Source organism: Nomascus leucogenys, chromosome X (genome assembly GCF_006542625.1).
Source record: "Nomascus leucogenys isolate Asia chromosome X, Asia_NLE_v1, whole genome shotgun sequence".
NCBI classification, from domain to species: Eukaryota; Metazoa; Chordata; class Mammalia; order Primates; family Hylobatidae; genus Nomascus; species Nomascus leucogenys.
In genome coordinates this window covers 17382541-17403566 of record NC_044406.1, presented here as the reverse complement: position 1 = coordinate 17403566, position 21026 = coordinate 17382541, and the positions used below count along the sequence as shown (strand labels likewise).

The 21026-nt window shown below is 43.8% G+C and overlaps 3 protein-coding genes across 19 annotated transcripts in view; 2 read left to right on the top strand and 1 right to left on the bottom strand.

Moving 5' to 3' along the window:
- Positions 1–9457, top strand: part of ADGRG2 (adhesion G protein-coupled receptor G2) — a 136012-nt gene extending 126555 nt beyond the window's left edge. For 7 of the 10 annotated variants that reach the window (XM_003261121.2, XM_003261120.2, XM_012500945.2 and 4 more), the window contains 3 exons: positions 2324–2425; positions 3428–3580; positions 7719–9457. In XM_003261121.2, coding sequence (XP_003261169.1) covers positions 2324–2425; positions 3428–3580; positions 7719–7903 — 440 coding nt within the window. In that variant the 3' untranslated portion in view covers positions 7904–9457. The remainder of the gene's footprint in view (positions 1–2323; positions 2426–3427; positions 3581–7718) is intronic. The other 3 variants (XM_003261119.2, XM_003261125.2, XM_030806610.1) reach the window with 3 other exon arrangements.
- The window catches only part of LOC115833243 (helicase SRCAP-like), a 116331-nt gene extending 101577 nt beyond the window's left edge, over positions 1–14754 (bottom strand). For all 3 annotated transcript variants that reach the window (XR_004028674.1, XR_004028675.1, XM_030806611.1), the window contains exon 1: positions 14091–14754. Coding sequence is in view for 1 of the 3 variants with exons in the window: in XM_030806611.1 (XP_030662471.1) it covers positions 14100–14693 (594 nt within the window). In the remaining 2 variants the exon portion in view is untranslated. The remainder of the gene's footprint in view (positions 1–14090) is intronic.
- The window catches only part of PHKA2 (phosphorylase kinase regulatory subunit alpha 2), a 92336-nt gene continuing 85438 nt past the window's right edge, over positions 14129–21026 (top strand). For 5 of the 6 annotated variants that reach the window (XR_004028673.1, XM_030806603.1, XM_030806605.1 and 2 more), the window contains exon 1: positions 14129–14888. Coding sequence is in view for 4 of the 6 variants with exons in the window: in XM_030806603.1 (XP_030662463.1) it covers positions 14811–14888 (78 nt within the window). In the remaining 2 variants the exon portion in view is untranslated. The remainder of the gene's footprint in view (positions 14889–21026) is intronic. The other variant, XM_030806607.1, reaches the window with a different exon arrangement.

Here is a 21026-nt window from a genome sequence, read left to right as displayed (position 1 = left end):
TGCTTTGAGATCCTTGGAGGAAAGGTGCTTACTAAATTCAGGAAATGGTGTTTTTTTATCCTTATTCATCGTTATCTCCTTGGAGAGACCATATTGAGGGGAACCTGCCAGGAACACTTTTTGAAAAAGTCAATTATTCTTCCTTCACTTGGTTTCTTTTTTAAAAAAACTTTTGTCTTCAAATAGAACATGCAGACAGTAAGCACACACACCATGACTGTGCCTGTGGGGGCTCACCACTCTCACCTCCTAGGTCAGCGATTTGGAGACAATGAGAAATGGGAAGGCAACAGACAGACCCAAGTGGCAGCAGTCTTACTTGAAGGCCAATCCCAAGAAGTTGCTGCCCTGGGACACTCAGCGGGAAAGAGAGCAGGCTCTGGGTGTCACCATCTGCTTTAGGTTTCCCATTGGTTAATGAAGCCCATTCATCTTGGAACCCTGATAGTTGTACTCTTTAGAAAAGAAAATGACTAATTATTTCAGAGCAGTGTTATGAAAAACGTGTCTGCTGTTAATTTTTAATGGAAGTGCTTTGACATTAAAAGCCCAGCAGGCTATTAGGTTTACATTACAATAACAATAATTCACTGTCCCTTAGTTTCCTTTTATTCTGAATCCTCTTTTGGGGATGCCTTTTAATTGCCTTCTCATTGGCTTTTGTTCATCTTTCCTGTTGCTTTTGCTCCCATATTGTCCTTCTCTAGTTCTATCAGGCAATAGATCATCTTGTTGGTTTTCAGAGAAATCCCAACCTGAAGTTAAATTCAAATGCCGAATTTGGTTGTTGGTTCTTATTTTAATTTGGAGGAAGCCAGCAGAGATGCTTGTTTGGTTATATATGGTTATTAATTTTTACTTATAATATAGCAGTTCCTCAATTGGTATATCCAGGTGTTACACCACATGGTATTACATACAAAACCAAAAACATAAGCAAATTCTTTTTAAGGGTCTTAAGAAAAGTTTTATTTGCCAACCATGGCATACTGAAAGTAATAGATACTTTAAAAGAAAAGAATATATATATGCCCACATTACAGTAATCATTGACATGAAAGCAAGGTACCCACCCTCACATGTTTAATGTGGAAACTGAATCTGCCTTTTTCTTCATTTCCCCAGATTATCTTCTCATTCGAATATGAATGGATAAAAGGAATGAATGTATTGTTTCATCTATACAAGGAAACTAACCCTAATGCACAGGGCTTTTGGGGTGGTTGAATATATATATAGGTTCTGATTATACATGCTGTTTCTCTCCTAATGCAACCAATGGTCGACTCCCAGGGTGGCAAATGAATGAAGCTGTGTAATATTCAGACATGGGTCTTGATGGTGGGCACATATACCCTACTAAAAGCAAAACTGTTTCGTTTGTTTGTTTTTTGAGATGGAGTCTCACTCTGTCACCCAGGCTGGAGTGCAGTGGCGCGATCTCGGCTCACTGCAACCTCCGCCTCCCTGGTTCAGGTGATCTTCCCACCTCACCCTCCCAAAGTGCTGAGATTATAGGTGTGAGCCACCACCACGCCTGGCCCCTGGTATTTTAAAATGAAGGTTTTTAAAGTGAATAGATTGGGGGTTTCTAAGTAAAAGCAGAGAACCCAGAATTCATCCATTCACTCAGCAAATATTTATTGGCAAAAGCCTTGGGGAGTGGCAGCCATGGGCTGGCTGGGGAGCCCTGGCCTGCCATGACTGGGCACCCGAGTGGGTGAGAGGTGGAGTCCCAGGGCCCCTTCAGGTCTTCAGCTTGCTCTCCATGCCAGCACCTGGGGCAGGTCAGGAGGAGGCAGGCAGGTAGGTGAGTGCATCGCTGTACTGCCTGGGTTTGAGGGGGAGAGAGAGATCCGAGCAAAGGACATGGCAGTGGGCTGGAGAGGAGGAGAGTGGGAAGGGAAAGATGTGTGGAGGAGATGGCATTTGACAGAGCTTGGAAACGGATTCTAAATAGGGAGGGAGGGAGAGGCAGGAGCCTAAGTCCAAGCTGAGATCCTGGGTGGATGGTTTGTAATTCCAAGATACGGAAGGCGGAGGACAGGATGTGGGAGGAGACAGTGAATTTAATTGTGGAAATGCAAAGTTATGATTCCTTTTATCATATAAATATTCTTAATCTTACAAAGATTTTCTAAAGGCATTCCCCGAAGCCTTTTGACAGCAAGCTTTCCTAGGACTCTGGACTTTTTATTCAATTTGCAAAATTTCATGTTGCCCACAGCTGCCAAAATAATTATTAATATCTTTTGTGCAAAGTGAGCTTATGACATTCAGCTATTAGCTTGGAATTCATTGTGGGGTTTTTTTCCCTCCTTAGGATTTTTCATATTCATCTTTTACTGTGTGGCCAAAGAAAATGTCAGGAAGCAATGGAGGCGGTATCTTTGTTGTGGAAAGTTACGGCTGGCTGAAAATTCTGGTAAAGATTTACCTCACTTTTTCTCTTCCTCTTAAATCTCAAGGAAAAGATTGTATAAATTAAGATCCAAAGCAAATCCAATCTAGAAATCAGTGAATTCCAGCAAATCTGGAATTTGCTCAACAGAAAATATTGGTCGTGAACATTAGGGAGAAAAAAAAATCTAGTGAATTAAAAAATAATTATTCATATCTGGGAATTTTTTGAGCAATAAAATTAATGGGCTGGCTGCCTCTTCAATGAAGCAACAGTAAAATTTTTAGAATTGATTTTCTATTGAGATTATGCTTTTCATTTCCCAAAGTAATTTTTAATATTTACCTTGGTAATTTTTAAAATCTCAACTCAATCCTTTCTCCACAGGTCCTGGTTGTCAGTTGCTTTATTTGTTAGTAAGCCAGACTTTGTGTATAAGCTTTAGCATACATTTGGTTGTAACATAGGTTTGTTTATTTTGAAGTGATTTTCACATATACCCGGTTGGGTAGTAGAGCAAATAGCTCATTTTTTTTTTTTAAGAAAATGAGAAAAATGAAGTACTGTTTGAAAAGCTACATTCCTTTTGCATGAATACCACCTTTGCAGTATCTGGGGGACACGGGAGTCTGTATTCAGAAAATGGCAGTACACATAGTTCAATCATTTTCATGGATTGAAGAACAATTAGTCATTACAACACAGACTATTTGTGTTCTTGTTAAGACAGTGTGAGGCTCTGAATCACTACCTAATTCTATGGATATTTACAGACATAATCAAATTAGCTTGGCCTTTAGTTCTAGGAGAATATAGGTTACTTTTAACCACACAGTCATTTGAAGGACAAATGTAAATAATCCAAATGAAAATACATGTTATCACACCAACTGGTGGAAGGTGACTTCTCCATAAGACCCTGAAGTGAGGAATCAGTTGCTTAGGACGTGTTACACTGTGATCTGTCTCTTGCGTTTGAGCTTCAACATACTGCCCTGTTTTTCTGTAATGCTTATTCTGCTGTAGACTGGAGTAAAACTGCTACTAATGGTTTAAAGAAGCAGACTGTAAACCAAGGAGTGTCCAGCTCTTCAAATTCCTTACAGTCAAACAGTAACTCCACTAACTCCACCACACTGCTAGTGAATAATGATTGCTCAGTACACGCAAGCGGGAATGGTATGTATGTCTCAATATAGTATTTCTCAAGCTAGTGTTTATTTTTTCAAATAGTTTTATCCTTTATTGGCATTTTGGCTAAGCAAAGTGAGTAACTATTAATACATATATGACTAGTGGATCAAAATGTGGTTCCCTTACAAAAGAGAAAGTTTACTAATCCAAATTGATTTATTATAGAGCAAATACTGGAACAACGATCTTTTTTAAGATTTGGTTTTTCATAGTGGGAATGATGATGACCTAAAAATTTTAACATTTTAAATCCTCACTTAACTATTGTCCACTTCAGTATTGTGCTATTTCTGTGAGAGCAGTACCTAAAATAGCTGATAAGACTATAGCAATTTTTATTACATCTATCATAATATACATGTTCAACATTTTTTTTTTGAGATGGAGTCTCACTCTTGTTGCCCAGGCTGGAGTGCAATGGTGCAATCTCAGCTCACTGCAACCTCCACCTCCTGGGTTCCAGCAATTCTGCCTCAGCCTCCCGAGTAGCTGGAATTACAGGCGACCTACAGGTGACCGCCACCATGCCCAGCTAATTTTTGTATTTTCAGTAGAGACAGGTTCCACCATGTTGGCCAGGCTAGTCTCGAACTCCTGACCACAAGTGATTTGCCCACCTCGGCCTCCCAAAGTGCTGGGATTAAAGGTATGAGCCACCGCGCCCAGCCAACACTTTTAAACCTTCCTATTTTTTGCTTTTCATGTTTGTTAATTCTTTCCCACAATGTGGCTGTCTTGTGACAGCACCCAAATCCCCATGAATATGTCAAATACTGGAAGATGACTTGTGACCAGTACTGGTGACCATATATGTGACCAATATCTGAACAGATTATTGCTGCCATGCCTCCTTTACTCATTAATTCTGACATTTCTAGCTAAAACTTCTGTTACATTTTCTTTCTTTCATAAGACCAGGCTGTTCATTACTCATAAAAGCTTACCTTATCTATTTTTACCTTCTCTTGCTTCTTAATATATCTTTTGCATTCTTATAAAAACATAAGCTCTGCTGGTATAGTTTCTCCTTCCATGGAGAATTTGCCTGTATTCATTGTTTTAGGATGTTAGTTCTTTTCATGACTAATTCAAATAAATTTGTGAGAAGGTTCACACATCTACCAGTTTTCCAATTTCCTGAAGATGGGCGGTCTTGCTGGTGTGTCTAGACTTTTTTTTTTTTTTTCAAGACAAGGTCTCCTATTGCCCAGGCTGGAGTTCAGTGGTATGATCACGGTTCACTGCAGCCTCAACCTCCGAGGCTCAAGTGATCCTCCCACCTCAGCCACCTGAGTAGCTGGGACTATAGGAGCATGCCACCATGCCTGGCTAATTTTTCCTTTTTTCTTAAGATGCAGTCTTGCTGTGTTGTCCAGGTTGGTCTCAAACTCCTGGGCTCAAGTGATCCTCCCGCCTCAGCCTCCCAAAGTGCTGGGATTACAGGTGTGAGCCACTGTGCCCGGCCCATCTAGGCTTTTAAAATACCGTAGGATGCCTCAAAATCAAGGTTTCTCAACTTCAAGCACAATTGACATTTTGGGGCTGGATAATTCTTTTTTGTGGAATTGCAGGACATTTAGCAGGATCCCTAGACTCTATCAACTAGAGCCAGTAGCACCCTGCCCCCAGTTATGACAACCCAAAATGTCCCCAGACACTGCCAACTGTCCCAGGGGAGCGGGGAGAAGAAGGGAGCAAGATTGCCCCCAGTTGAGAATCACTGCTGTAAAAGATGAGAAATAACTGCTGTATAGCCTTAGCTCTTTACTGTCGATACCAGAAAGCAAGCTCTGGGCTCTACACCAAATAGCTCTATCAGGAATGATTCAATGTAGGTAAACAGAGGCGAGGCAGTGGGGAGCACAGCTGGTTAGTACATTAGTGTGAGAAAGCAAATTGAAAGGAGAGGCATCAAAGGAGCGAGCTGGGTCATCTGGGGCTCTGAATCCATAAACCAGATTTGTCCACATTCTCGAAAGAGCTCAGAGATGAAGCCTCACCTGCCTAGCTCTATCAACATGTTGTCATCCTTTGGGAAATCAGACTTCATGGAAACACCACATTTTACCACAGTTGTTTAACACAGCTGATTTGACACAGCTACTTTTGATGCTTGACAGTGAGGGTGGGGGTACATTTAAGGTTGCCAAAATGCCTCGGTGTTTAATATCACATAATATGCATGTCAGATAAATATTCCTGACTCCTCAGTCCTCGCCCCAGTATCTGGGATAGATGAGGAATGGAATTGGCAATTTCAAAAAAGAAAGCTAGGGCTGGGCGCAGTGGCTCACGCCTGTAATCCCAGCACTTTGGGAGGCTAAGGTGGGAGGATCACCTGAGGTCAGGAGTTCAAGACCAGCCTGGCCAACATGGAAAAACTCCGTCTCTAATAAAAAAATATGAAAATCAACCAGACGTGGTGGCACACACCTGTAGTCCCAGCTACTCAGGAGGCTGAGGCAGGAGAATCGCTTGAACCCAGGAGGCAGAAGTTGCAGTGAGCCGAGATCGCACCACTGCACTCCAGCATGGGCGACAGAACGAGACTCTGTCTCAAAAAAAAAAAAAAAAAAAAAAAAAAGCTAGAAGTTTAATGATTTGTTTATTATGCCAGGCCAAATTGTTCTTGCACCAAAATGTCCTCAAGCCGAAATGCCTAAATCCAAACAGCTGCCTCAGACAGTCACATGCCCTATTTGATCTGTGTCACAGATGGAGCTGTGTTAACCATATTCATCACCTAGTTTGCATGAATATTACACAGTTCAGTTCTGAGCTGCCTTAGAGGGTGGGGTACCAGCAGCCGTCTCATTTGGTACCCAGGACCACAAGGATCACAGTTTGGAAGCAACATCACATGTCAACTCCATTACTTCTGAGCTGTGTGACCTTGGAGACAGCACTTAATTTCTGAAGCCTTCATGGGGATAACAGTAGTACCCACCCTGCAGGGCTCTAAATGAGATAATAAAGTGTCCCAGTACTGTTATGATCATTGTTATCATAATCATGTCATGAACTAACAAATGGGCTTATTATTCAGCTTTCTATATAGTCTCCCAATGGTCTAATGATCAGAAGGATGGTGCCAAGTAACTAGAAGAGGCCAGCACCTGTGCTTCCCTATAACTCAGGGCCTGCTTGGGGTAGGGAAGGCCCATGTCCAAGCCAACAGTTACCCTTGAGTGCCCAGCTGCTCCCTGGCCTGGACTCTGAAGTTGGAATTGGTAGTTTCCTCTTGGGAATTGGTCCTGTCCTGATTTAGTCAGAGGAGCTGGTTTAGTCTACAAGAGAGATGATTTCTTCTTGCCATGACTGTTGTAGCTGGTTGCTCTGGTTTCTCTGGTACGAAGTTTCATTTTATAGGAACCTAGGGAACCAAGAACTTCCTAAGGGTACATATGGGGATCTCTGTTAACATTAACCTTTTGGGAGACCAAAGTATTACCTTAGCTTATATTATACATATGCTGCTACTTGAAGTCAAAATATATCCAACCAGAGTTAGGAAGTGGGTCTTTTATTAATATATTACCTTGCTTCAGATTTTGACTGTTTCATTAAAAGCCAAACAAAAAAAAACTGCCATAGAGAACTGGTTTCTGAAGCAATCTCCAGTTTGGTATGCTTACTTTGAGTGGCCTTAGGGAAGTAATGAAAAATAAATAAAATATGAACATATATCACAAATTTTTTTTTTTTTTTTTTTTTTTGAGACAGAGTCTCGCTGTCGCCCAGGCTGGAGTGCAGTGGCGCAATCTCAGCTCACTGCAGGCTCCGCCCCCCGGGGTTCACGCCATTCTCCTGCCTCAGCCTCCTGAGTAGCTGGGACTACAGGCGCTCGCCACCACGCCCGGCTAATTTTTTGTATTTTTAGTAGAGACGGGGTTTCACTGTGTTAGCCAGGATGGTCTCGATCTCCTGACCTCCTAATCCGCCCGCCTTGGCCTCCCAAAGTGCTGGGATTACAGGCGTGAGCCACCACGCCCGGCCTCACAAATGTTTTTAAAAACATATTTTACAAATACATCTTTAAGAATAAAGTGATGCCTAAGTTTGTTTGCTTTTTAATGCTTTCTGTGGATACTTCATGCCACCTGCTTTGTGTTTCCTTATACAGGAAATGCTTCTACAGAGAGGAATGGGGTCTCTTTTAGTGTTCAGAATGGAGATGTGTGCCTTCACGATTTCACTGGAAAACAGCACATGTTTAACGAGAAGGAAGATTCCTGCAATGGGAAAGGCCGTATGGCTCTCAGAAGGACTTCAAAGCGGGGAAGCTTACACTTTATTGAGCAAATGTGATTCCTTTCTTCTAAAATTAAAGCATGATGCTTGACAGTGTGAAATGTCCAGTTTTACCTTTTACACAATGTGAGATGTATGAAAATCAACTCATTTTATTCTTGGCAACATCTGGATAAGCATAAGCTAATTAAGGGCGATGATTATTATTACAAGAAGAAACCAAGACATTACACCATGGTTTTTAGACATTTCTGATTTGGTTTCTTATCTTTCATTTTATAAGAAGGTTGGTTTTAAACAATACACTAAGAATGACTCCTATAAAGAAAACAAAAAAAGGTAGTGAACTTTCAGCTACCTTTTAAAGAGGCTAAGTTATCTTTGATAACATCATGTAAAGCAACTGTTGACTTCAGCCTGTTGGTGAGTTTAGTTGTGCATGCCTTTGTTGTATATAAGCTAAATTCTAGTGACCCATGTGTCAAAAATCTTACTTCTACATTTTTTTGTATTTATTTTCTACTGTGTAAATGTATTCCTTTGTAGAATCATGGTTGTTTTGTCTCACGTGATAATTCAGAAAATCCTTGCTCATTCCGCGAATTCTAAAGCTCCTTTTGGAGATGATATAGGATGTGAAATACAGAAACCTCAGTGAAATCAAGAAATAATGATCCCAGCCAGACTGGGAAAATATAAGCAGACAGTGCCGCAGTTAGCTCATACAGTGCCTTTGAGCAAGTTAGGAAAAGATGCCCCCACTGGGCAGACACAGCCCTATGGGCTCATGGTTTGACAGAGTAGAAAGACCATATTGTAGCCCCACTCACACTCTTGGGTGCACGACCTGTACAGCCAAACACAGCATCCAATACGAATATCCATCCCCTGACCGCATCCCAGTGGTCAGATTATAGAATCTGCACCAAGATGTTTAGCTTTATACCTTGGCCACAGAGAGGGATGAACTGGCATCCAGACCATGTGTCAGGAAAATTGTGATGATGTATGTAGATGAGGTACATACACTCCCACTTCTCAAATCCCCAGAGCCTTTAGGAACAGGAGAGTAGACTAGGATTCCTTCTCTTAAAAAGGTACATATATATGGAAAAAAATCATATTGCTGTTCTTTAAAAGGCAACTGCATGGTACATTGTTGATTGTTATGACTGGTACACTCTGGCCCAGCCAGAGCTATAATTGTTTTTTAAATGTGTCTCGAAGAATGCATAGTGACAAGTGGAGTAGCTACTGGGAACAGGGAACTGTCTTGCACTGCTATTGTTGCTACATGTATCGAGCCTTGATTGCTCCTAGTTATATACAGGGTCTATCTTGCTTCCCACCTACATCTGCTTGAGCAGTGCCTCAAGTATGTCCTTATTAGGAACATTTCAAACCCCTTTTAGTTAAGTCTTTCACTAAGGTTCTCTTGCATATATTTCAAGTGAATGTTGGATCTCAGACTAACCATAGTAATAATACACATTTCTGTGAGTGCTGACTTGTCTTTGCAATATTTCTTCTCTGATTTATTTGTCTTGTATTTATATGTTAAAATCAAAAATGTTAAAATCAATGAAATAAATTTGCAGTTAAGATCTTTAAGTTTGGTAATTTTCACAAAGAAAAAACATCTGCAGTCTCTTTCCCTGGTGACCTGGCATGGAAGTGGTAGGACATGCTGATTAAGACAAACACAATTGGCTGGGCATGGTGGCTCACACCTGTAATCCCAGCACTTTGGGAGGCTGAGGCAGGTGGATTGCTTGAGTGCAGGAGTTCGAGACCAGCCTGGGCAGCACAGGGAGACCCCTGTCTCTACAAAAAATTAAAAATTAGTTAGGCATAGTGTTGTGTGCCTGTACTCCTAGCTACTCAGGAGGCCGAAGATGGAGGATTGCTTGAGCCTGGAAGTTTGGGGCTGCAGTGAACCACGATTGTGCCGTTGCACTCCAGCTTAGGCGACAGAGCGAGACACTATCTCTTAAGAAGACAAACATAACAGTAACATCTTTTGGAAAACAGCAGGTACCCTGTGACTATGAAATTAGAGCAAGGGTTGTTCTGCCTCATGAGATCAGTTTCTGAGGTCTCCTTTCCCATTACTCTTTCAAGATTATCTCTTCAACACATTGCCTTTGGCCTGTAGGCAATGTACAAGACCCAATTCAGATCTCATCCAAGTATCCGCTTCCTCAGTGTCAAACAGGTAGGACTACTGAAAAGTGAGAACAGGATTTGGGATTTCTGCATTGCTGGTTAGCATGTGGGATCCCCAAACATGGGAAGCTGTCCTCACCCTCGCAAGAGGTCTCTGAGCAATCTCTTCTTCCAAGGTCCTCAGCTCCCACAAAGATGCCGAGTACTAAATTCATAAGGAAGATGTGAGATCCTCTAGATTGGGGGAGGGGTGAGACCTCAGAAATCAACCCCCCAAAACAGATTATATAACCAAAATATACATAAAAGGATGCACAATGTCCAGTATCCTTTAGGTCCCACCCCCTTATTTTTCCTACTGTGTCTGTGCTGTGGTCCTTAAGCTGAATTCTCTCATCTATTTTTCTTACTTTAGACATACGGCAGGACAGAGTGTGTTTCTGAGAAGCATCCTCCTTTGGGTTTAAGATTGATCCCACGATCTGAGACTCTATTGTAAGGAAACAGAGGTGGTGCCAATATTAGGAGGCAAGGAGTGTCAGGGCAGAGGCCAGTATTTAAAGAAGTATTTCCTCAAAATATTGGAGTACTTTTTTTGTTTTTTGTTTTTCTCAAAACACACTGCAGTCATTAACCCCACAAAGGAAGTCTGCTGACTTCAGTGAGCAGCATCATGATCGTTCTTACTGAAAATGGTGAAGCAAGCCAGGCAAGCACCTGTAGTCCCAGCTACTTGGGAGGCTGAGGCAGGAGGATCGCTTGAGCCAGGGAATTTGAGTCCATCCTGGGCAACATAGAAAGACCTCGTGTCTTTAAAACAAACAAACAAAAAACGGTGAAACAGCTTCACTTGGGATACTGGGTATGTCTAACCAGGTCAGCTAGGAGTCGGTTGATTTGTCGAAGGCCGTTTAGACAAAGATCTAATTTACTGCATAACCAATTCACAGAGTGGACTTGTTTGGTGTCATTTTGTCTCCATAAGAGCATTTTAAGGACTAGTTTGTCTCTGTCTCTGCTCCTTGCTGTTCTAGTTGGAGTCTGAAGGAAAGGAAAAAGGAAAGACTGGGTAGGCATAAGAACATAATCTTCAATTTGAAGAATTCTTATCAGTGTATACTTTTTTTTTTTTTTTTTTTTTTTGGAGACAGAGTCTCGCTCTGTCACCCAGGTTGGAGTGCAATGGTGCAATCGTGGCTCACTGCACCCTCCACTTCCTGGGTTCAAGCAATTCTCCTGCCTCAGCCTCTTGAGTAGCTGAGATTACAGGCACCTGCCACCATGCCCGGCTAATTTTTGTATTTTTTGTAGAGATAGGGTTTCACCATATTGGCCAGGCTGGTCTTGAGCTCCTGACCTCAAGTGATCCACCAGCCTCAGCCTTCCAAAGTGCTGGGATTACAGGTGTGAGCCACCGCGCCTGGCCAGTATATACTGCTTTCTTTTCATGTTAGTCTCCAGGTACAACATCAAGAAGTCAGAGCAGGCAAAAATGGAATATATGTTCTTTTAGAATATAGTCTTTTAAATATATTTAATAAATATATTCCTCACTGTGAAGACATCTTATGTTCCCTGGTGTTTCCTGTCTTTATCTCTTAGTCTCAAATGAGCTACAGGAAGCTGGAGCAGAGACAAATTCAACATTCTTAAAATGTAATGAAAAAATGATTTCCAGTCAACTAAATTGTCATAGAAATAACTAAATTTGGTGAATTGGTCATTTTCAGCAAATTCATTCAGAATTGACCTTCTGGGTCAAAGATGGAGTGATTTTCTTTAGAGCCAAAGACCTGAACCCTACAAGAGAAACATTTATTGGTTTCCACCTTGGATGTTAACACAGGGCTCTCTGGAAACTACCTGGGCTGAAGCCTCTGTGGCAGGATGATGGCAGATCCTCTGGCTGGGGTCAGAAAAATCATACATGGTGCTACCCCAGGGTCCAGTTCTGGGTTTTCATTTTTATGGAGATCATGAATCAGCTTCAGAAACAATAACATTCCTTATCATTATACTATATCTGATTCTTGACAAATATTTGAGAAATGACTTGGAGACAAGTTTCTATTGGTGATAACCAGAGAATGGCTTCGTGGATATGGGGACCAAGATACGGAAGTTTTGCACCTCAGGGATATGAGGATACTAAAATATGAGACTGATTTATTATATAGCACAGCTTTCTGGTCCAAAATGAATCACTAAAATTTGCTTTGAAATTTAAAAGCTAAAACAGAGTAGCGTTCCTTCTTGGTTTTATCACAGAATTTTGAGCTTATCGAAGAACATAGCTTATATGTTGCTATGCAATCGCATAGACCAAAGCCGAAGCATGTAGATTGCGTATACACCAAAAGGGGTGCATGTGTGCATAGTAGGATTAGCGAAGAATGAAGTCAGGAAACTGAAAATGTTTCTATACTAGGTAGAAATGCCAGATAAGGAGCAAAGATCATCAGTTATTTCCCATATGGCTGCAAAATCAACTCCTAAAGAAGGACCCAATGGAAACAAAAGCCACAATGAAAAGAAGCAATGATCCCAGCTTTTAGATGCAGATGAGTACATGAAAATTCTAGCAAGAGTACATCTTCAGATTCCAAAACATTTAGTGATGATAACAATGTCTAGTTTTATTCACCCCTAGACCACAGCAAATTCTTCATGGAGGCACATCACATGGATCGCTGCATAATTCAAGAGCCAATATTAAGAAAACAAAGTATTATACGAAGTAATATGTGAGCTGATGAGGGGTTTGGTGCTTTAGTTGAGTGACAGAGTAAAGCCATAGATTTATGTTCTGGAATATCTAACATAAACTTGGTTAAGGACCAAACGTAAGGGAACGCAGCCAAGCAGGACTGATTTCATTTACTCATGCGAGCAACATTAATTGAGCTCCAACTATACGCTCAACACTGTACCAGGCATAGTAGGAGATAGCAAAAGACTGTTTCAATGAATAACGTACATTCTAATCAGGAAAATATGCCTCATCCACACATGAAAACATAAATAACAACAGGAGGCAATACATTGTGGCCAAGTGACAACGAAATTAGCTATGATTTATTAAGTATTTTTCTACTAGCCAGGCTTGTGCTAAATGCTTTATATTCATCCTCTTGGTCTTAAGTCATCCTGTGAGGTAGGTGCTATGATTATCCCCATTTTACAGATGAGAACACTGAAGTTCAAACATGTAAAACGGGATGCCAAAGGTCATACGACTTGTAAATGGAGAACTGACATTTGAACTCAAAATGAACTGACTCTAAGTTCTAAGCTCTTACTAAACCAATGGCTACAGAAATTCAGAAAATGGGGAAGGCTAATAGAGGAGCTGAGCTGGCCGTTAAGGGAAAGATAGGCTTAAGTTAGTCAAGGAGGAGGAAGAAGGGCCGAATGGGTCAAGCATAGAGTAAATGCATGGAGACTGGCAAAGAGCTTGCGGAAATTGATTACATTAGTCTAGCTGTCCAGTGAATTCCTATGTGGGCCAGATTTTGGACAATGAATACCAGGCCGAAGATTGTGAACTGTAGATAATCAGCAGCCACGAAACATTATAATGAATGCCAAGTTTCAAGCTGTAGACCCGTGGGAGATGAACTGCGAACCTGCCCGGGGAAGCGGCGCCCAGGTGGCTAGGGGCGGGGTCACAGGCGCCAGAGGTGTCGCTGGGGCACCCCTCCGGGCCTTCCCCCTTTTTCTTCCGGGCTGGGTCCCGCTACTCCAGTTCCGCTAGGCGGCGGAGACAGGGCCAGGGGCGGGACTACAATCTTGACCCTCAGAGGGGTGCCCAGGCGGCCGCGGTAGGCGGCCCTCTTTCTCCGGCCTCGGGTGGGATTGGCACCTGTCTCGGGGGGCTCCACACTACCACGCAGGGAAGCCAACTTGTCCGCCGCCCGGAGCCGGGTTCCCCTAGACTCCCGCAGGCCTCCTCCTTTTTCGTCCCCCTCGAGGCCGCGACTCTGAGGGTTCCGCTCTGCGGCGGAGGCGGGGCCGGGGGCGGGGATGTGGGCGGGGCCGTGAGGTCGTTCCAGGGCGCGGGGCGGGGCCGCCCCCTTACCTGTGCCCCTCAGGGTTCCAAAGGTTCCACTCCGCGGCAGGGGCGGGGGCGGGTCCGGAGGGCGGGTCCAAGGCGTTCAGGTGGCAGCGGCAGAAGGGCCTGTTTCTCTGGCCTTGGCTGTGGTTGGCAGCCGGCCGGGGAGAGAAGGGACTCAGGGAGGCAACCTGGTTCCCGCCCGTTGCTGATTTCGCAGCGGCTCTCCCGGGCCGCCCCCTTTTCCTTCCCCCTCAGGCCGCGACTTGGAGGGTTCCGCTCCGCGGCGGGGGCAGAGCCAGGGTCGGGGCTGAGCGCTGCCTGGGCGGGCTCCCCGGCGGCTGGGGTGGGCTGGCGTCTTCTTCCCGCCCGGGGGACTTCCTCGCGACCGCCGGGACGTAAAAGGGGCTTGGCAGGGGCGTCCTCGCCCCACGCCCGGAACCCGGTTTCCCGCTGTCCCGCGAGCGTCGGGAGCCCAGCAGGCCTGGCCGAGGCGGGACCTTCGTCGCTCCAGCCCCTGTCCCCGCCCCCGCGCCTTTCCGCCGCGCGGAGCTCTGGTTGGCTTGCCTTCCAACCGGACTTTGGGGCTAGCGTGTAGAAAAGTCTCGACCTCCTCCGGCCCGGTCCCATCCCAAGAACCGACTAAGGCTGTGAGTATCCGGGAACCAGACCCACTTGGAGGCCACAGCCCCGACGTCCCGCGCCCACGCGGCAGATCGGGCACTGCGGCCCGGGAGCCTCGGGGAGATGCGGAGCAGGAGCAATTCCGGGGTCCGCTTGGACGGGTACGCGCGGCTGGTGCAGCAAACCATCCTGTGTTACCAGGTAAGGAGGGACCGCCCGCAGGGAACGTGTGGAACTGCCCTCTCGTGTAACTCATTCTCCTTCCCAGGCCTCTGGCCCTGTTGTGACCTGAGACCTTGCAATTAAGAGTTTGCTATTTGAATCTAGTCCTTGCGCAAGCCAGTGATTACCACCCCATTGACACCCCGTGCTCCTTAAGATTCAGGGGATCTAACTGTTGCTATGGCTACCTTTCACAGAATTCTTTGGCCATTGTTCAGGATGAGAATGAGCTGCCTCCGTGCCCGGGATCCAAACTGCCTCTTTTTGCATTGACTCTGCTTTTTTTGGACGAGAAGAGGTGTGGGGGGATTGGACAGACTACACTGAATGAGAACAGTAGACAGGAGTGAAGAAGCTCCTAAAGTTTACGCAGGACTCTGCAGTGTGGGGCGACAGCTACTGTCCCTGCCATGAGCTGTCTTGGTAGAGACCCACCTGGGAAGCCCTTAGGGGCTACTTTGGTTGCTATTTTACAGATTAGAAAATTGTGAGGCTAGAAAGGTCACTGCATGTAGCAGGTCAGACCCAAAGGCTCCCAAGCTCACAGGGTCCTATGACACTGCCCATGTGGTCCGAGGTATGAATTTGCCTTCTATGCTTTGTATTCCTGGGCTAAAATTATATGTGGGTCCATCAATGTAAGACCACTGAACTATTTTTATTCCTAGTGAAGACAGCAGCTATGTTTCTTGCCCTCAATCAACAGCAACTATTTATAGGGCCTTCAAAGTCAACGAAGGGAGTGGCATTCAGGGGTTAGAGGCCTGACCTGCAAGTTGGGAGCCATGGTCATTTCTAAGGCGCTGACCGTTTTCCCTTCTTAACTAATTTCTTAGCCTTGTTTCCTCACTTAGGAAATATTTGTGGTGTATCTGTTATATGCAAGGCACTCTACAAAGTGCTGGGATTACAAAGAATAAATGATCGTAGTGCAGTAACATTTATGCATAGGGTATATGTCCAAAGTCCCTTATCCGTTTTCTTTGTTGTTGTTTGTTTGTTTGTTTTTGAGACAGGGTCTCACTCTGTCGCCTAGGCTGGAGTGCAGTGGCGCGATCTCAGCTCACTGAAACCTCCGCCTCGCGGGTTCAAGCGATTATCCTGCCTCAGCCTCCCGAGTAGCTGGGACTACAGGCGTGTGCCACCACGCCCAGCTACTTTTTGCATTTTTAGTAGTGACGGGATTTCACTGCGTTGGCCAGGCTGATCTCGACCTCCTGACCTCTTGGCCACGCTGGTCTGGACCTCCTGACTTCAAATCATCCTCTCACCACGGCCTCCCAAAAGTGCTGGGATTATAGGCATGAGCCACTGCCCCTGGCCTCAGAGTCCGTTATCTGAAACCCTTTGGACCAGTTGTGGTTTGCCCATCAGAAATGTTTGCCTTTTAGAAAGGTAATATGCGTACAACGTACTACATATACCACAATAACTGCAGCCAGATCTGGGCAGCACCCCTTCATCAAACAGGTTATTACTTCCACATCAGAATATAAATATTCACATAATTTCAGTAAAGGCTGAAAAGAGTTTCATGTTAGTTCGGCTCATCTTTTGCCACCAAAAGAGCTTGCTGCAAACTTACGAAAACACTTTAAATTTTCAGAGCTTACTGGCTTTTGAGATTTCACATGAAGGATGATGGTCTTTATTTTGAGAGCTTTGAGGAAGGACCCCTCACCCAGTTTGTGGGAGCAGTAGAGGAGTCCTGGAAGAGATGATGTTCAAGTTGAGAGCAGGAGAAGAAGTAGGCAGGCAAATGAAGGTTATTTTTCCCCTTCCTCCTTGGAATATATTCTAATTACATCTATAAAGTGTTTTAAAATCCAAGTTGAAAAACCTTTCCCTTCATGACTATGATGGAGAGGGCTTTAAGGAGAGCTGATGAAGCTTGGTTCTTCTGTCAGACCTGGCTTTGAATCCCCTGCTCTGCCTTGAATGACATGTGTGACCTTTCTTGATCCCTTCTGAGTCCGTGCCCTCATCTGTAAAGTGAGGATAATAACACTTGCTTCCACTGAGTGTTTCTAAGGAAAAAATTAGTGCCTACTACCTTGTCTGGCACCTACTGGGCAACAGTAAATAATGGGTGCTCTTGGTGGTGGTATGATTTTGATAGAGGCCACACATTTGTGCCCAGGCCTCGTGGTCCTTGCAGGAGTACTCTGGCTCATGGTGCGCCCTTTCCTGAAGGTCCTGCTACAGCTCTGCATTCCTTGAGCATAAATATGTCTCCCCATTGATGCCAAGAGTTCCTAAGTACAGAGACCTCATCAGTTTCCTTCCTTTGCATCAAGCAGTGGCCAAAGGCATGAAAGGTACCCTTAAGTCCTTGTTGGTAAAAGACTTCCAGCGGGACCTGAGCCATCCTAATAACCCAGCTATCTGTCCAGGCTTGCCTTCCCTCAGAAGCAAAAGAATTGTCTTCTCATTAATGCAAATTTGTGCGATTGGACTTTCTTCCCCAACATTTTAATGATTAAAAAAAGTTGTGTGAGCCTTTAGTTGTATTTATTTTGGGGGTAGTTGGTGAGTAGCCCTCATGTTTGCCCTCTTTTTCCCTTCCTGTGTCGTCAAGCTCTTCTGGCTAACCAGGATACTCCCAGCACAGTTCTGCCTGGAAATGTCATACGCCCACAAGTGCAGAATTGCACCCATTCACCCCCACAACTACTGTTCACATTTGTAGAGCCCTAACCCATTCAAGGCCTCATCACTTTATCTGAGTAATCTTAGGCAGGTCCCCTAACTACTCTAGAAAAACGAATGAGCACTTTTATGTTATGTATATTTTACCACAATTAAAAAAAAGAATGAGCTGCACGAACGGTTTCTAAAGTGTATGCCGTATCTCCCCACCTTCTGTAGATATGTGCAGCTGTTTAGGAGGCATTTTTTTAGTGTCAGCTGGTAACAAGCTCTAAACTCTGTTTCTGATTTGCTTTTTAAATTGAGATCAATTTACATTGGTTTCATTTGTTAGAAATCATTTTGTGTTAAATATGCCAAGCTAATCACCATTTGAAGGGGGTGGCCTGCCCCTCCACACCTGTGGGTATTTCTCGTCGGGTGGGACGAGAGACTGAGAAAAGAAATAAGACTCAGAGACAAAGTATAGAGAAAGAACAGTGGGCCCAGGAGACCGGTGCTCAGCATACAGAGGACCTGCACCGGCACCGGTCTCTGAGTTCCCTCAGTATTTATTGATTACTATTTTCACTATCTCAGCAAGGGGAATGCGGCAGGAGAACAGGGTGATAGTGGGGAGAAGGCCAGCAAGAAAACATGTGAGCAAAGAAATCTGTGTCACAAATAAGTTCAAGGGAAGGTACTATGCTTGGATGTGTACGTAGGCCAGATTTATACTTTTCTCCACCCAAACATCTCAGTGGAGTAAAGAATAACAGAGCAGCATTGCTGCCAGCATATCTCGCCTCCTGCCACAGGGCGGTTTTTCTCTTATCTCAGAATAGAACAAATTTACAATCAGGTTTTATACAGAGACATTCAGTTCCCAGGGCCAGGCAGGAGACAGAGGCCTTCCTCTTAACTGCAAGAGGCCTTCCTCTTTTACTAATCCTCCTCAGCACAGACCCTTCACGGGTGTTGGGCTGGGGGACGGTCAGGTCTTTCCCGTCCCACGAGGCCATATCTCAGGCTATCTCAGTGGGGAGGAACCTTGGACAATACCCGGCTTTCCTGGGCAGAGGTCCCTGCGGCTTTCCGCAGTGCATTGTGCCCCTGGTTTATCGAGAATGGAGAATGGCGATGACTTTTACCAAGCATACTGCATGTAAACATTTTGTTAACAAGGCACATCCTGCACAGCCCTAGATCCCTTAAACCTTGATTCCATACAACACATGTTTTTGTGAGCTCAAGGTTGGGGCTAAAGTTACAGATTAACCGCATCTCAAGGCAAAACAGTTGTTCAGGGTACAGATCAAAATGGAGTTTCTTACGTCTTCCTTTTCTACACAGACGCAGTAACAGTCTGATCTCTCTTTCTTTTCCCTACAATCGTTCTTCTGAGGCAATAGTTGGTTCACATAATTTCAGTAAAGGCTGAAATTATTAAATTAATTAAATTATTTAATATTAATTATTAATTATTAAATTAAATTATTAGTTAAGCTAACATCTTAACTAATTCCTTTTCCTGTATCTGTGAAAGAGAAGAACTTTTCCCATTAGTCATTTGCCAAATATACTTGCTGCTAAATATTATTTGAATCTGTAATGCAAAGAATGAAAGAGCTATGGTTACAAACAGGTCCTTTTGCAGGTTTGATTTTGTAAATATATATACTCTAGGAAGTATCTTTAAACATTTGTTGCCTTTAAAAGAAATTTTTAGATTGTTTTGGCTCAGGTAAGAAATGAACTTTGTACATTTTCTTCACTAACAGCTGTTTGAAGTCTTCTTAATAAAAGTATTAAGTATGAAATGGTGATAAGAGAATATGGATCAGAAGGAAAAACAATGGTCAAGGCAGTGTTAACTGAAACGACAGATTATTCGGTATAATAAAGCAAATAACTGAGACTGGGACAGTAAATATGTTATTTAATGGCCATGGAATTTAAAATGAGAAGAATGGAATAAATAAAACATGGAGTATGGAACAAATAGTAACAATAATAAAGAGGAATTTGGGAGAGAGTTAAAAAAGATATAATTAAGTATTAGAAAATAATATGGCAGAAGAATAGGAAGAGACTGGAGTGAAAGTGTTTTTTTGTTTTGTTTGTTTGTTTGTTTTTTGAGACGGAGTCTCGCTCTGTCGCCCAGGCTGGAGTGCAGTGGCGCGATCTTGGCTCACTGCAAGCTCCGCCTCCCAGGTTCACGCCATTCTCCTGCCTCAGCCTCCTGAGTAACTGCGACTACAGGAGCCCACAACCACGCCCGGCTAATTTTTTGTATTTTTAGTAGAGACGGGGTTTCACCGTTTTAGCCAAGATGGTCTCGATCTCCTGACCTCGTGATCCACCCGCCTCGGCCTCCCAAAGTGCTGGGATTACAGGCGTGAGCCACAGCGCCCGGCCGTTTGTTTGTTTTTTGAGACAGTCTTGCTCTGTTGCCCAGGTTGGAGTGCAGTGGCATGATCTCAGCTCACTGCAGCCTCCACCTCCTGGGTTCCAGTGATTCTCTTGCCTCAACCTCCGGAGTAGCTGGGATTACAGGTGTGTGCCACCATACCTGGCTAATTTTTGTATTTTAAGTAGAGATGGGGTTTCACCATGCCAGGCTGGTCTTGAACTCCTGACCTCAAGTGATCCACCTGCCTCGGCCTCCCAGAGTGCTGGGATTACAGGTGTGAGCCACTGCTCCAGGCCAGGAGTGAAAGCATTCTAAGGACCTTATCCCATTAAGAAGGAGGATGAAGGTGTTATCCTAGCTTTTAAGATAAGAGTTTGTGTTTAAGCATTACCATTAATATATGTGGCATATATAACTTTATTTTTTATTTTTTTAATTTTTTTTTATTATTATACTTTAGGTTTTAGGGTACATGTGCACAATGTGCAGGTTTGTTACATATGTATCCATGTGCCATGTTGTTTTGCTGCACCCATTAACTCGTCATTTAGCATTGGGTATATCTCCTAATGCTGTCCCTCCCTCATCCCCCCACCCCACAACAGTCCCCGGAGTGTGATGTTCCCCTTCCTGTGTCCATGAGTTCTCATTGTTCAGTTCCCACCTATGAGTGAGAACATGCGGTGTTTGGTTTTTTGTCCTTGCGATAGTTTACTGACAATGATGTTTTCCAGTTTCATCCATGTCCCTACAAAGGACATGAACTCATCATTTTTTATGGCTGCATAGTATTCCATGGTGTATATGTGCCACATTTTCTTAATCCAGTCTATCGTTGTTGGACATTTGGGTTGGTTCCAAGTCTTTGCTATTGTGAATAGTGCTGCAATAAACATACGTGTGCATGTGTCTTTATAGCAGCATGATCTATAGTCCTTTGGGTATATACCCAGTAATGGGATGGCTGGGTCAAATGGTATTTCTAGTTCTAGATCCCTGAGGAATCGCCACACTGACTTCCACAATGGTTGAACTAGTTTACAGTCCCACCAACAGTGTAAAAGTGTTCCCATTTC